Raw genomic sequence first — 12,821 nt, 5'->3', positions numbered from 1 at the left:
GGTTTGGAGTGACATAACCTGTGGGATGACAGCTGTGACTTGAATGACGCGGAAGTAGAAAGCAGGCAGCTGGACTGTGGGACGGCGTTATCAGCACTGGGCAGGGCTCAGTTTGCAGAAGGATCTGACCCCATCTGGTTGGATGACATTAAGTGCACAGGGGCAGAAATTGCCTTGATGTGCCTCTGCTTTGGGGTCAGTGTCCCACCTTCCATCCGATGGGCCCTAGGTTCTCTATACTTGGTGCCTCCTCTAGGGCATTGCAGAGAGGGGGTGCAGGGAGCACAGGGCCATGATTTACCCCTGGGGAGGGTAAATTCATAGAAGGGGAAGGAGTAGGACAGAGGAATGGGGGGGATAACAGAGTCACTGCCTCCACCCCCACGCCTCATAGTAATAACCACTGCTAGCCCCCAACCACACAGACACAACACTTGCCACAGGCGTATCAGCATTGACTGGCTGAGGGATACACTTAGGGCTTGGCTACACTTACAAGTTGCAGCGCTGGTGGAGGCTTTCCAGTGCTGCAACAACACCCCGTCCACACTTGCAGGTCACAACCAGCGCTGCAACTCCCTGGTTGCAGCGCTGGCTGAAAACCCATCCCGGCAGGGGTGTAAGGAGTGCAGCGCTGGTGATCCAGCGCTGCTCAGCAGGTGTGGACACTCACCAGCGCTTTACCTGTCCTCCAGGGAATAAGGAGCTATCCCAGAATTCCTGTTCAGCCACTCTGCACATCAGTTTGCACTCTACTGCTCTTGCCTCAGGTGACCCGCCCTTTAAATGCCCCGGGAAATTTAAAAATCTCCTTCCTGTTTGCTGCAGCCAGGTGTGGAGTGCAATCAGTTAATCAGTTACAGGTTACAGGTAACCATGCCTCCACGCGGCAAACGAGCCCCAGCATGGAGCACTGGTGAATTGCAGGACCTCATCAGTGTTTGGGGTGAGGCATCTGTTCAGGCACAGCTGCGCTCCGGCCGTAGGAATTACGATATCTTTGAGCAGATATCAAGGGCCATGCTGGATCGGGGCCATGATCGGGACGCACTACAGTGCAGGGTGAAAGTTAAAGAGCTGCGGAGTGCCTATTACAAAGCCCGAGAGGGCAATCGACGATCCGGAGCTGCTCCCACGACCTGCCGTTTTTACAGGGAGATGGACGAGATACTTGGGGGTGACCCCACTGCCAATCCCAGGATAACGATGGACACTTCTGAGCAGGCTGGGGGACAGGAGGAGGAGGCGGAGGAGGCGGCGGGGGGGGAGAGGAAACCACGAGTGAAGCTCCTGGGATGGGGGAAGAAACCGCAGATTCCCTGGAGGCATGCAGCCAGGAGCTCTTCTCAAGCCAGGAGGAAAGTACCCAGCAGCCAGCAGTTGCAGAAGGACAAGCAGAGGAGCGGTTTACCGGTAAGCGGCTTTTATTTTCTGGGTGAAATGTTTCTGGAGAGGAAGGGGGGTTATGGATGCATGCATGCCAGCGTCTAGATGTGGAATAGCCCGTTGATGTGGTCTATCACGTCGCGGTAATCTGCTTCAGTTATCTCAGCAAAAGCTTCATCCAGAGCGTGGGCAATATGCCTGCGCAGGTTTATAGGCAGAGACACTGTGTCCCTTGTCCCAGTGACGGTGACGCGTCCGCGCCACTCTTCTGCCAGTGGTCGGGGGACCATTTCTGAACACAGGCACGCCGCATAGGGTCCCGGGCGGAATCCACATTGCTCTAAAAGAGCCCCCCGCTGTTCCCTAGTGACTCGCAGTAGGGAAACATCTTCCAGGATTAAGTCCTGTGAAAAATGTTGGGAGACTCTTTAGTGAAGAGATAGGGAGATAAGATCACCCTGCATCTGCATCTTCACTCAACCCCTCTAGCACTCCAGATTACCGAAGCAACCAGCTCCCCTCTATCACTCAAGCCCCTCTTCTCCCTATATAAGTAAACACTCCTCACTCACCATTTCGTGGCTTCTGTTGTGTTTTCCTTTTGGGATAAAGAATGCAAGTGAGAACTTGCAAGTGAGAACTCCCTCAGTGTAACAATTCATGTCTGGAGATAGTGGATACAATGCTGCCCGTGTTAAATGTTGTCATTTCTGTTTCTACAGTGACCTTGACTACTGGACTGCCCAGATGTTCAACATCACAGAGGCTTCAAAATTTGAGAAAAAATCCCCGAAAGAGCAAAGAGGACATGCTGAAAACTGTTCTTAATCATTCTGCTCGAGAGAGTAAGGACCTGAAGGAGTGGCGAGAGAAAGAAAGCAGGACCCGCAAGAGAAATGCAGTGGCCAAGAGGAAAAGCATGGAGCGGCTGCTAAGCATCCTGGAGCGCCAAGCGGAGTCTATAGAGTCACTCGTTGCCATGCAAGCAGAGCACCACCGTGCTACTCCCCCACCCGCCCCGTCCTTTGTGCCTTGTGCCCCAATGTCAGCTCAAACCTTCTTACCACCACCAGCTGCCTCCAACACCTGTACGTTCCCCAACCAGCCCTGATACCTACCACCACCCTTACCCTCTGCATTCAACCCCCATCACCATGCAGTATATGCACCCTGAAGTGCAGGATTCATTAAACAGCAATCCAGACAGGACATATGCAAACTTGTAACTGTACAGTTCACCAACCCACACCCCTGCCCTCTTGTGTTCATGAAATGTTGTGTGTCTGTCTGTCAAGGAAGTTTTTTTCTTTTCAATAAAACAATTCTTGGATTTGAGAACAGTCTTTATTATAGCAGATAGTGAAAGATACCTTAGCCCAGTAAAGAAAGAGGCACTGCAAATCATATTATTATTATGGATAATAGAATAACAGTGTAAGCAGTGCAATTCACTCCCATGCAAGGCAGCAAACATTACTGTTGGCTTTCAGCCTCAAATTCTTCCCTCAAGGCATCCCTAATCCTTGTAGCCCTGTGCTGGGCCTCTCTATTAGCCCTGCTCTCTGGCTGTGCATATTCAGCCTCCAGGACTTGAACCTCGGTGGTCCATGCCTCACTGAATGTTTCACCCTTCCCTTCACAAAGGGTACAGCAAGCGCTTATAACCGCGGGGATGCTGCTTTCCCCCAAGTCTAGCTTCCCATACAAACATCTCCAGCGGGCTTTTAAACGCCCAAAAGCACACTCCACAGTCATTCTGCACCGGCTCAGCCTGTAGTTGAACCGGTCCTTGCTCCTGTCAAGCTTCCCTGTATAGGGTTTCATGAGCCAAGGCAGTAACGGGTACGCGGGGTCTCCAAGGATCACAGTGGGCATTTCGACATCCCCTACTGTGATCTTCCTGTCTGGGAAAAAAGTCCCTGCCTGCATCTTCCTGAACAGGCCACTGTTCCGAAAGATGCGTGCATCATGCACCTTTCCAGGCCAGCCTGTGTAAATGTCAATGAAACGCCCGCGGTGATCCACAAGCGCCTGGAGAACCATAGAGAAATACCCTTACGATTAACGTGCTCTGATGCCAGGTGGGGCAGAATAGGAATATGCGTCTCATCTATCGCCTCCACAGTTAGGGAAACCCATTTGTGCAAAGCCATCCACAATGTCCTGCACGCTCCCCAGAGTCACGGTCTTTCTTAGCAGGATGCGATTAATTGCCTTGCAAACTTGCATCAAAACGATTCCCACGGTCGACTTTCCACCAAACTGGTTCCCGACCGACCGGTAGCTGTCTGGATTTGCCATCTTCCAGATTGCAATAGCCACCCGCTTTTCCACCGTCAGGGCAGCTCTCAATCTTGTGTCCTTGCGCCGCAGAGTGGGGGCGAGCTCAGCACACAGTCCCATGAAAGTGGCTTTTCTCATACGGAAGTTCTGCAGCCACTGCTCGTCATCCCAGACTTCCATGACGATGTGATCCCACCACTCAGTGCTTGTGTCCCGAGCCCATACGCGGCGGTCAACGGTGCTGAGCAGTTCCGTGAATGCCGCAAGCACTGTAGTGTCACACGCGGCAGGCAAATCCATATTGATATCATCGTCGGACTCCTCACTGTCACTTTGGAGCTGAAGGAATAGCTCGACTGCCAAACGTGTTGTGTTGGTGACACTCATCAGCAAAGTCCTCAGCAGATCGGGCTCCATTTGCCACAGAAATCGCGATTCACACAGAGAGTAACAGAAAGACACTCACAATGGCGCCAAACGCTGCCGGAAAGAGTGAATGCTGGGATGTGAAGCGATGCACCACGGGGCGCTGGCAAACAGGAAGCGGAATGACCCGCACACTTCCTTCCCCTTCCCACAATACTCAGCGCCAAAATGGGACGAGGTGCTCTGTGGGATAGCTGCCCACAATGCACCTCTCAATACAGCGCTGCAAATGCTGCAAGTGTGGCCACACTGCAGCGCTGGTAGCTGTCAGTGTGGCCACACTCCAGCGCTGGCCCTTACACAGCTGCATGACCAGCGCTGTAACTCCCAGCGCTGCAAATTGTAAGTGTAGCCAAGCCCTTAGAATCATAGAATATCAGGGTTGGAAGGGACCTCAGGAGGTATCTAGTCCAACCCCGAGCTGCTTTAGGAGGCAGCTGTCCATGGTGTGGAGCTGAACTCCACGCTGTTTTGAGAACTTGACTACACCAATGACATGGTCTTGCTGGCTCTCTTTGTCCAACATCAGCTGCAGTGATTCACCAACCTGCTCAGGCAACAGCAGCGAGTGGTGGGCAGGTTATTAACTGGGATGAAATGCACTCCATGGCCATTGCCCAAAGAGCCTCCAGACTACAGTAGTAAAGTATTAACCTGACCGCACAGGACATTGAGCAGGTGGCAACTGTTGATTACTTGGCAAGATTCAGGAGGGTCAGAAATTAAAGTCAAGACAATAATGACTCAGTTGGGGACACCCCAGGCTCTCAATTAGTAAATGCCCTGTGCTGTAGAAATGCTGAGGATAATTATACATCCCCAGCCTGTCCTGGGACACTTCTCAATGTTTCCAACTCTGACAACTTTCTTGGGAGTCTTGGGTTGCTTGGTGTTTTTTTCTCAAAGCCCCAGGTCCTGGAGTCCTGTGATTACAGAGCACATGGAGAGTAGTAGCCAGATCAGTCCCTTTCAACAGGACAGGAGTTTATTGTAACATGGATCCCTTCCCTGACTAGCTGCGAAGGGACTACACATCTTGGTGCAGAGCAGATCTTGGGGTGCAGGGCACAGAGGTGCTGGAACTAGAAGTACTGCTGCCCCCCCAGCTTGAAGCAATTTCCATCATATACAAGATTTACAGTTTGGTTCAATGGCTCTCAGCACCCCCACTAGACAAATTGTTCCAGCAGCACTGCCTGGGCTCCTGGCTCCTACAAGAGTCCACACAGCTAATGTCCCTATCGAGAAAACAGAACAATCACCCCCCACCCCTAGGAGCTGGGTCCCCTCCAGCAACAACCCAAACAGCTTCTCACACTGTGAGGTTGGGGGGGGGGGGATTCCCAGGCGCTCCCGAGCTTCCCTGCCCCACCCAGCCCAGACAGGCCCCCCAACCCCAACTCCCTGCACTGACCCCCCACAGCCCGGCTCCTCCCACCTCCGCGCCCGGCTCTCCGCACACAGCCCCCAGCCCAAGGCTGCAGCGCCGGGCACCCCCTGTCCCCACCCCTAGAGACTGAAGGGCAGCCCCACGGACACGCGATCCCGGGGGAGGGGGCGGGTGTGAAGGGTGCAAGGGGGGCAGCTCAGCCAGGGCCGGACTGAGTCTCGCGAGCACCACGCCCACCCCCGTGGTGCGGCGGAGCCGCTGAGCTCCCCCCGCCCAGGAGACTGGTGAGTTGGGCAGAGGGCGGGGCAGGACCTGACTGACAGCGCTCGCCGCCAATCCCCGCGCGGAGAGATTAACCCTGTGCTGGCCGGGGCGGAAGCTTTGTCTGGGGACCCGGCCTCCCGAGTACCCCTGCGGCCGGGCGGGGCGGCGAGGTGAGGGCGTCTGGGAGCTGGGGGTAGGGAGGGGCCTGGCTGTGCTGGGGGATGCACTGGGGGCAGGGAAGGGCCTGGCTGTGCTGGGGAGGGGCCTGGCTGTGCTGGGGATGAACTGGGGGCAGGGAGCTGGGATTACAGGTGGGGATGAGCAGAGGGGCAGGGAGGGGCCTGGCTGTGCTGGGGGCTGGGAGCTGGGGTTACAGGTGGGGATGAGCAGAGGGGCAGAGAGGGGCCTGGCTGTGCTGGGGGCAGGGAGCTGGGGTTACAGGTGGGGGTGAGCTGGGGGCAGGGAGGGGCCTGGCTGTGCTGGGGGCAGGGAGCTGGGGTTACATGTGGGGATGAGCTGGGGGTAGGGAGGGGCCTGGCTGTGCTGGGGGCAGTGAGCTGAGGTTACAGGTGGGGATGAGCTGGGGACAGGAGGGGCCTGGCTGTGCTGGGGGCAGGAGCTGGGGTTACAGGTGGGGATGAGCAGGGAGGGGCCTAGCTGTGCTGGGGGCAGGGAGCTGGGGTTACAGGTGGGGATGAGCAGGGGGCAGGAGGGGCCTGGCTGTGCTGGGGGCTGGGAGCTGGGCTTACAGGTTGGGGATGAGCAGAGGGGCAGGGAGGGGCCTGGCTGTGCTGGGGCTGGGAGCTGGGCTTACAGGTTGGGGAGGAGCTGGGGCGGGAGGAGTTTGGCTATGCTGTGGGGCAGGGAGCGGGGCTTACTGGTGGGATGCGCTGGGGGGAAGGGAGGGGCCTGGCTGTGCTGAGGGCAGGGAGCTAGGGTTATAGGTAGGGGATGAGCAGAGGGGCAGGAGGGGCCTGGTTGTGCTGGGGGCAGGGAGCTGGGGTTACAGGTGGGGATGAGCAGAGGGGCAGGGAGGGGCCTGGCTGTGCTGGGGGGCAGGGAGCTGGGGTAACCGGGGGGGGGGCTGAGCGCAGGGGCCGGGAGGGGCCTGGCGGTGCAGGGGGCAGGCAGCTGGGGTGACAGGAGCGGGGATGTGCAGGGGCCAGGGAGGGGCCGGCCTGTGCTCCCGTGGGGCCTCTGTCTCCTGCTCTTCTCCCTGCATTTGGCTCTGGAATGGTCGGAGCTAACTCTGTCCCCCGTCCCGATGTCCCCCCAGCCCCTGGCTGCCCGGTGACCCGTGTGGTTGGTTCCCAGGTCACAGTGCGTGTGAAGGGTGAAGATGTGACCCCAGAGGAGATGGATGCCCCTGAAGCATTATGGGAATCTCAGCGCACCCAGCAGCCCCATCCCGCATGGGGATCCCTGGAGGAGGCGGCCCTGAGGAAATGTGAGCTGCCAGGCGCCCCTGGAAAGGAGCCCGGAGTTGGAAGAGAAATGGGTAACAAGCTTGTGAAGGGGCCTGGGGCAGGTCTTCTCGGGGGCACTGAGGGGACAATGGGGAAGGGAGTCCCTCGGGCTGAGTGTGTGTGGGAAAACAGGGGAGTGGCAGGCTCAGGCTGTGGGGGTCTCCCCAGCAGGATTGCTGCCTGGGGAATGTGGGAGGCTGTGTGGGGGTTGAGGTGGCCAGTGGGTGTCTCCGAGATGACAGAGTGGCCCGGGCAGTGGGAATGGGACTGTGGGAGCTGGGTGGCCCCGTAGCCAGCAGCAGTGAACCGCCCTTGTGGTGGTATTTTCAGTGGCATTACCCAACAGGTGCTCTTCCCCACCCCCATCCACTCCCTGAGGTCTGGGGGGCAGGACCCTCTTGGCTGGGGAGGGATGCAGACTATTCAGACCATGACAGTCTTCACTGCAGAAGGGCCTTAGAAGCCTCAGCAGGAAAGCCTGAGGCAGTAGACGCTTATGGGACATTACTGGGGTGCCCCCAGTCTGGGACTTGAGAGGAAATCCCTGGAGCTGTGATCCATCCCCAGGGCAGCCCTTCCAGGGTAGCAATGATGAGAGCTGTAATGCAGAGGGCTCCGTGTTCCCGCTGCCTAACCTGGCTCAGGGCTTTGTGCAGATGCTGTCAGACAGGAATTTTCACCTTTCCAGAGCTATGTCATGTCCAATGAGTGGGTTCTCCCTGGCTTGGCCTGGATACCCACCCAGCCCATTTCAGATATTGCGCTGCTCGTCCTAGATACGTATCCCTCTCTGGGTATGGCTTTGAGGGACGTGGTAACAAAGTCCCTGATCCCAAGGCTAGAGCAGTGTCCAGACTCCAGTGTAATGGTTTCGCTGCATCCACTGCTCTCCGCTGGGGAGGAACGGAAACAATCAGAAGGGACTGCAAAGAGTTGGCCCTTGTGAGCAGAGCTGGTAATGATCTGCCCATGCTCATCTGGCAATGGCTCTACATAGCCTGGGCCGTGCTGGGCCATGGAGATCTCTGCCCAACGCAGACATAAGTTTTCTATTGCCTCGGATACCAGGCCCATGAGCTAGTGCCCGAGGTCAGAGGCCATCATCCCTGCAGCTCTTGGGCATGGCCACCATTTTCCCTGTGAATCCTCCAGGGAGAGGGTGTTGTTCCCAGGATACACCGGTCACCACCATACTGAGATGTTCCCTCCACCTTCGCTCGAGCTGCTGCCACTGCTGTTTGGAAGGGAGATTCTGGAGCTGGGGCCTGGGGTCTTCCTGGAACCCTCCCACTTCCTACAGACCCAATATCTGGCTTGCTGGGTCTAACACAGAAACCCCCTCATGTTCCTCCCCATTGCTGGCAGCTCTGATAGGATTTTCTACCCTGCTTGTGTCACTCCCAGTGGCCCCTCTCAGCCCCAGATCCCATTCTGTTGTAACCCGAGACCTGTTAGTCACCTTACAGCTCCCCCCTGGCTGAACCAAGGCAGGAAAGTTGGGAGTCCACACCAAGAATGATCTCTTAGACAGTGTCAGATATCAACCCGCCTGTGACCAGCATCCCTGACCCTTCTCCAATTGTGTTCAACTCTTGCCCCTCTGCCAATCACACTTTTACCATCACTTACAAGGTGGGATGGACCCAGCTCTAATGATGTCTTGTTTACATCTGGTGCCAGCCAGGGCCTGAGTGGCCAAGGTGCTGCCAGCAAAGCATGTGACCTCTCTGGGCCCTGGGGTTGGCAGCTTTTCCCCAGATGTTTTACGTTGTCCTGAGGCGCAGCAAATCGCCCAACAGTCTGTGGCTTTACATCCCCGCTTCTGCCAGTCCAGAGGTTCTGCTCTGCCAGCTTTACTGCTGCTCGCCTACCTGGGTGGTAGATTCTCCTTTCCTGACACTGGATCCTGTGGTCTCAGCATGCGCAGGTGGTGGTTCTCCAGCTGCTTCTTTGTGCTGTTCACCTGACTTCATCAAGCATCTGCACAGTCACCTTCAGTCTATTGTCAATCTCCAGCGAGGGGGAGTCTCTAGGGGCTTGAGCCTTTGCCTGTAGCTTCCCACACACAGCAAAGTGGCCCAGGACAGCTTCTTTACTAGCTTTATCAGAGTCACAGTCCGTCATTCCTGGCTCTGGTGCCTTAGCAGCAAGGGGGGTGTCTGGTCTGAATGGCCACTCCTTACCTGTCCAGCGCCTAGGCCTTGCCATCCACTCACGTCCTCTGTGTCTTCTCATCCCGGGGCCTTGGGATCTCTGGTGGGGGAGTGCAGGAAATGGAATCCATCCCCTCGGGCTCAGGGCCATTCTCTGAGCTTGGGGAATGTCGGAGGGCAGTGCTGTGCTGCCCAGTTGTGACATCCTCAGCTCAGCAAACTGACTCTGAGCAGCGACACATCTCCAGATTCTCACCCCAGCTCCAGCTCCCTGTGGCGTAACAATTGGAGTCCTGTCGTCCATTCCCTAGGCTCTTGCTGAGGGGTAGGTCTGCAGAATGGCACACACAGAGCAGCCGGTATCTCTAAAGAGGCTGCTCTAACACAAGTTCTTTTTTTTTTTGATGAAAAATAACTTTTTCTGAATTGAAACTTTTTGTGAATGTTGCTGACACTTGACATTTGCCATTTTTGTGCCTATTTAAAATCAGACACTCTAGCTAAATTTCCATCACGTAAAACCTACTTCTACATAAATTAAATATTTCAGTTATGATTTTCCTAAAATATTTTTATTTAAAGTCAGAAACCCAACTCAAGTCAAAATTATAACAGGGTTTTAGCCAAAACTATAACAAGGTTCAAAAAAGGATTAGATAAGTTCCTGGAGGATAGGTCCACTAATGACTATTAGCCAAGATGGTCAGGGATGCAACCCCATGCTCTGGGTATCCCTAAACCTCTGTTTGCCAGAAGCTGGGAGTAGATGACATGGGATGGACCACTCGATGATTTCCTGTTCTGTTCATTCCCTCTGGGACACCTGGCATTGGCCACTGTCGGAAGACAGGATACTGAACTAGATGGACCATTGGTCTGACCTAGTATGGCCGTTCTTATGTAACCCCCCAAGTGATCCATTTTCACCCCAGGGGACAAAACAAATTTGACACTTCAAAGTTGTTTGTGAAGATACCTTTCTGTTTTTCAGTCATCTCTAACGTGGAAGCGGCTATGGGTGCGGAGCATGATCACTGCCTAAAAATAGCCTGGACAGCAGCTCTGTCTAGTGGGGCAGGGGCTCCAAAGAGATTGGTTAGTGCAAATTACAAGGAGATTGATCTGCAGAAGAATGAATGAATTGTGTCTTGAACGGAGAGCAGGATTTATTAGTAGTAGTTTCAAATCTTAAAACCCAACTCAGAGTGCTCTTCCAGTGCTCTGGGTGTGTATCCTACACCATAAAAACACCAGCAGTAAATACATCCATCTCAGCCCGCCCCCTCCTCACAGCCTTAGTGAGAAGAGAGAAAGATGGGCTTTGCAGCATGCTGGCACGCTAACACGTCTGGGTTCTGATGAACCAAGTGGAGGAGCGAGATCCAACATTAGGATTCCTCCCAGAGAACCTCCTGCCAGCAGCTTCCTCCTGCGGAGGATCCAACTCAAGCGCCTCTGTTGATCTCGGCTTTGGCAGCGTAGCACCCGGAGAGGTGATCCCTCATGTAACCAGGAGCCAAGAAAAGGAGAGGGCCAGGGATAAGGAGTCTGTGGGTGGAAGAAGAGCTAAAGATGTGGGACAGAGAGGGGACAGAGGGAGTTTGGAGGAAGTGATGGGACTGGAGGAGAAAAGCTATTGTGGGCACTGGGGAAAGAGGAAGGAGACGGGGATGCAGGGTTTTCTGGTTGTGCCCCTCATTAGATCAATATTTCTGCACAGCTGACAGAGGGCTCCTGCTGGGGGTGTCACCAGTGGAGGATGTGCAGTCACTCCCACTGTTGGACATACAAGAGGTGAAATAATCTCTGGATTCTCTTCCATCCAGCAGGTGCTGGAATCCTGAGCCGGGCTGAAGAGCAGCCTTGCAACAAACTGCTTCCCAGTGTATCACAGAGTGGCTCAGGAGAGAGCATTACCCACAGACCTGAGCAGGGAGGAGCCTGCAAGAGGCAGAAGAAGATCCCAGCGGGGAAGGAGCCAGGCCCCCCAAAGGAACATGACAGCAGATTCAGGAAACTAACCCAGCTCTTTGCACAGGGGAGACCTCAGACCACAGGGGATCTTCACCACGAGCAACACCATAGATGTCGAGACTGTGGGGAAGGCTTCAGGGAAAAGCAGGAGCTCACGGCTCACCGCAAGGTCCATGAGAGAGAGAGACGCTCTCCCTGCGCTGAATGTGGAAAGAGATTCAGCTGTCCAGCACATCTCAAAACCCACCAGAGAAGCCACACGCGCGAGAAGCCCTACTCGTGTGGAGAGTGTGGCAAACTCTTTGGCTATCTCTACACGCTGACTACCCACCAGAGAACTCACACGGGGGAGGGCTTATTCCCCTGCGACAAGTGTGGGAAAACCTTCACCAGCCCCTCGGACCTCAACAAGCACCAGCGCTCCCACACGGGTGAGCGGCCCTACCCCTGCACCGAGTGCGGGAAGCGCTTCAACCGGCTCTCCAACCTGAAAATGCACCACAGGACTCACACGCAGGAGAGGCCCTACCCCTGCGCTGAGTGCGGGAGGCGCTTTGGCCACCTCTCCACACTCGTGAGGCACCGGAGAGCCCACACAGGGCAGAGACCCTTCCCCTGTGCTGTGTGTGGCAAGACCTTCACTAGCAGGACAGGGCTGAGCAAGCACCAGAGAATCCACACAGGCGAGCGGCCCTACCCCTGTGGCGAGTGTGGAAAACGCTTTGGCTACCTCTGCGCTCTGACCACACACCAGCGGCTGCACACGGGGGAGAGACCCTTCTCCTGTGCTGAGTGTGGGAAAACCTTCACCAGCCCCGCGGACCTGACCAAGCACCAGCGCTCCCACACGGGCGAGCGGCCCTACCCCTGCACTGAGTGCGGGAAGCGCTTCAGCCAGCTCTCCAACCTGACGATGCACCAGAGGACTCACACACAGGAGAAGCCCTACCCCTGCGCTGAGTGTGGGAAGAGCTTCAAGTACCTGGCTTACCTCGCCATTCACGAGCGCTCCCACACCGGGGAACGGCCCTTCCCTTGTGACAAGTGTGGGAAGAGCTTCAGCAACAAGTCAGCTCTCACCCGGCACCAGAGAATCCACGCCAGAGCTGCAGGTGGGGACGAGTGAGGCCATCCCGGCTGAGAGCTCCGCTCCAGGCATTCACCAGGAATATTTGAATTGGAGGAACAGAAAATGGTTCTACAGAACCCAAGGGAAATCAGGAGTCAAAACCCAACTCCTATTATCCCTTCACACACAGTGTGGGTCTTGTCTTCGCTGCACAGTTAACCCCAGCTCTTATCTGGGTTTTAGCCCAACCTACTGCTACCCACATCCTGGGAAGGAATCGTACAGCATCTCAAAACAAAGAACCACAGGTCTGTCCCCAGACCGGACACACACGGGGAAGTGTAGACACAGTAATGCAGGTAGGGCTTGCAGTAGGGACATTCGCACCTGGGTTAGGCTAACCAGGGTGC

The 12,821-nt window shown here is 55.6% G+C and overlaps 1 protein-coding gene and 1 long non-coding RNA gene across 2 annotated transcripts; both read left to right on the top strand.

Moving 5' to 3' along the window:
• Nucleotides 1–5,835: 5,835 nt before the first annotated feature.
• LOC120394187 lies at nucleotides 5,836–11,225 on the top strand. The gene is made up of 4 exons (XR_005592201.1): nucleotides 5,836–5,919; nucleotides 7,026–7,247; nucleotides 10,360–10,463; nucleotides 11,195–11,225. It is a non-coding gene; the product is annotated as an uncharacterized LOC120394187 (long non-coding RNA).
• Nucleotides 11,226–11,256: 31 nt separating this feature from the next.
• On the top strand, nucleotides 11,257–12,821 carry LOC120394182 (zinc finger protein OZF-like; the record flags this gene model as incomplete). Its single annotated transcript, XM_039518419.1, has 1 exon — nucleotides 11,257–12,821. A coding segment is annotated over one exon (1,212 nt), but the record flags the coding sequence as incomplete, so codon positions are not given.

Source organism: Mauremys reevesii, unplaced genomic scaffold, assembly GCF_016161935.1.
Source record: "Mauremys reevesii isolate NIE-2019 unplaced genomic scaffold, ASM1616193v1 Contig40, whole genome shotgun sequence".
Lineage (NCBI taxonomy): Eukaryota > Metazoa > Chordata > Testudines > Geoemydidae > Mauremys > Mauremys reevesii.
Note: the sequence above shows the minus strand (reverse complement) of the source record. Positions and strands in the feature narration are given on the sequence as shown.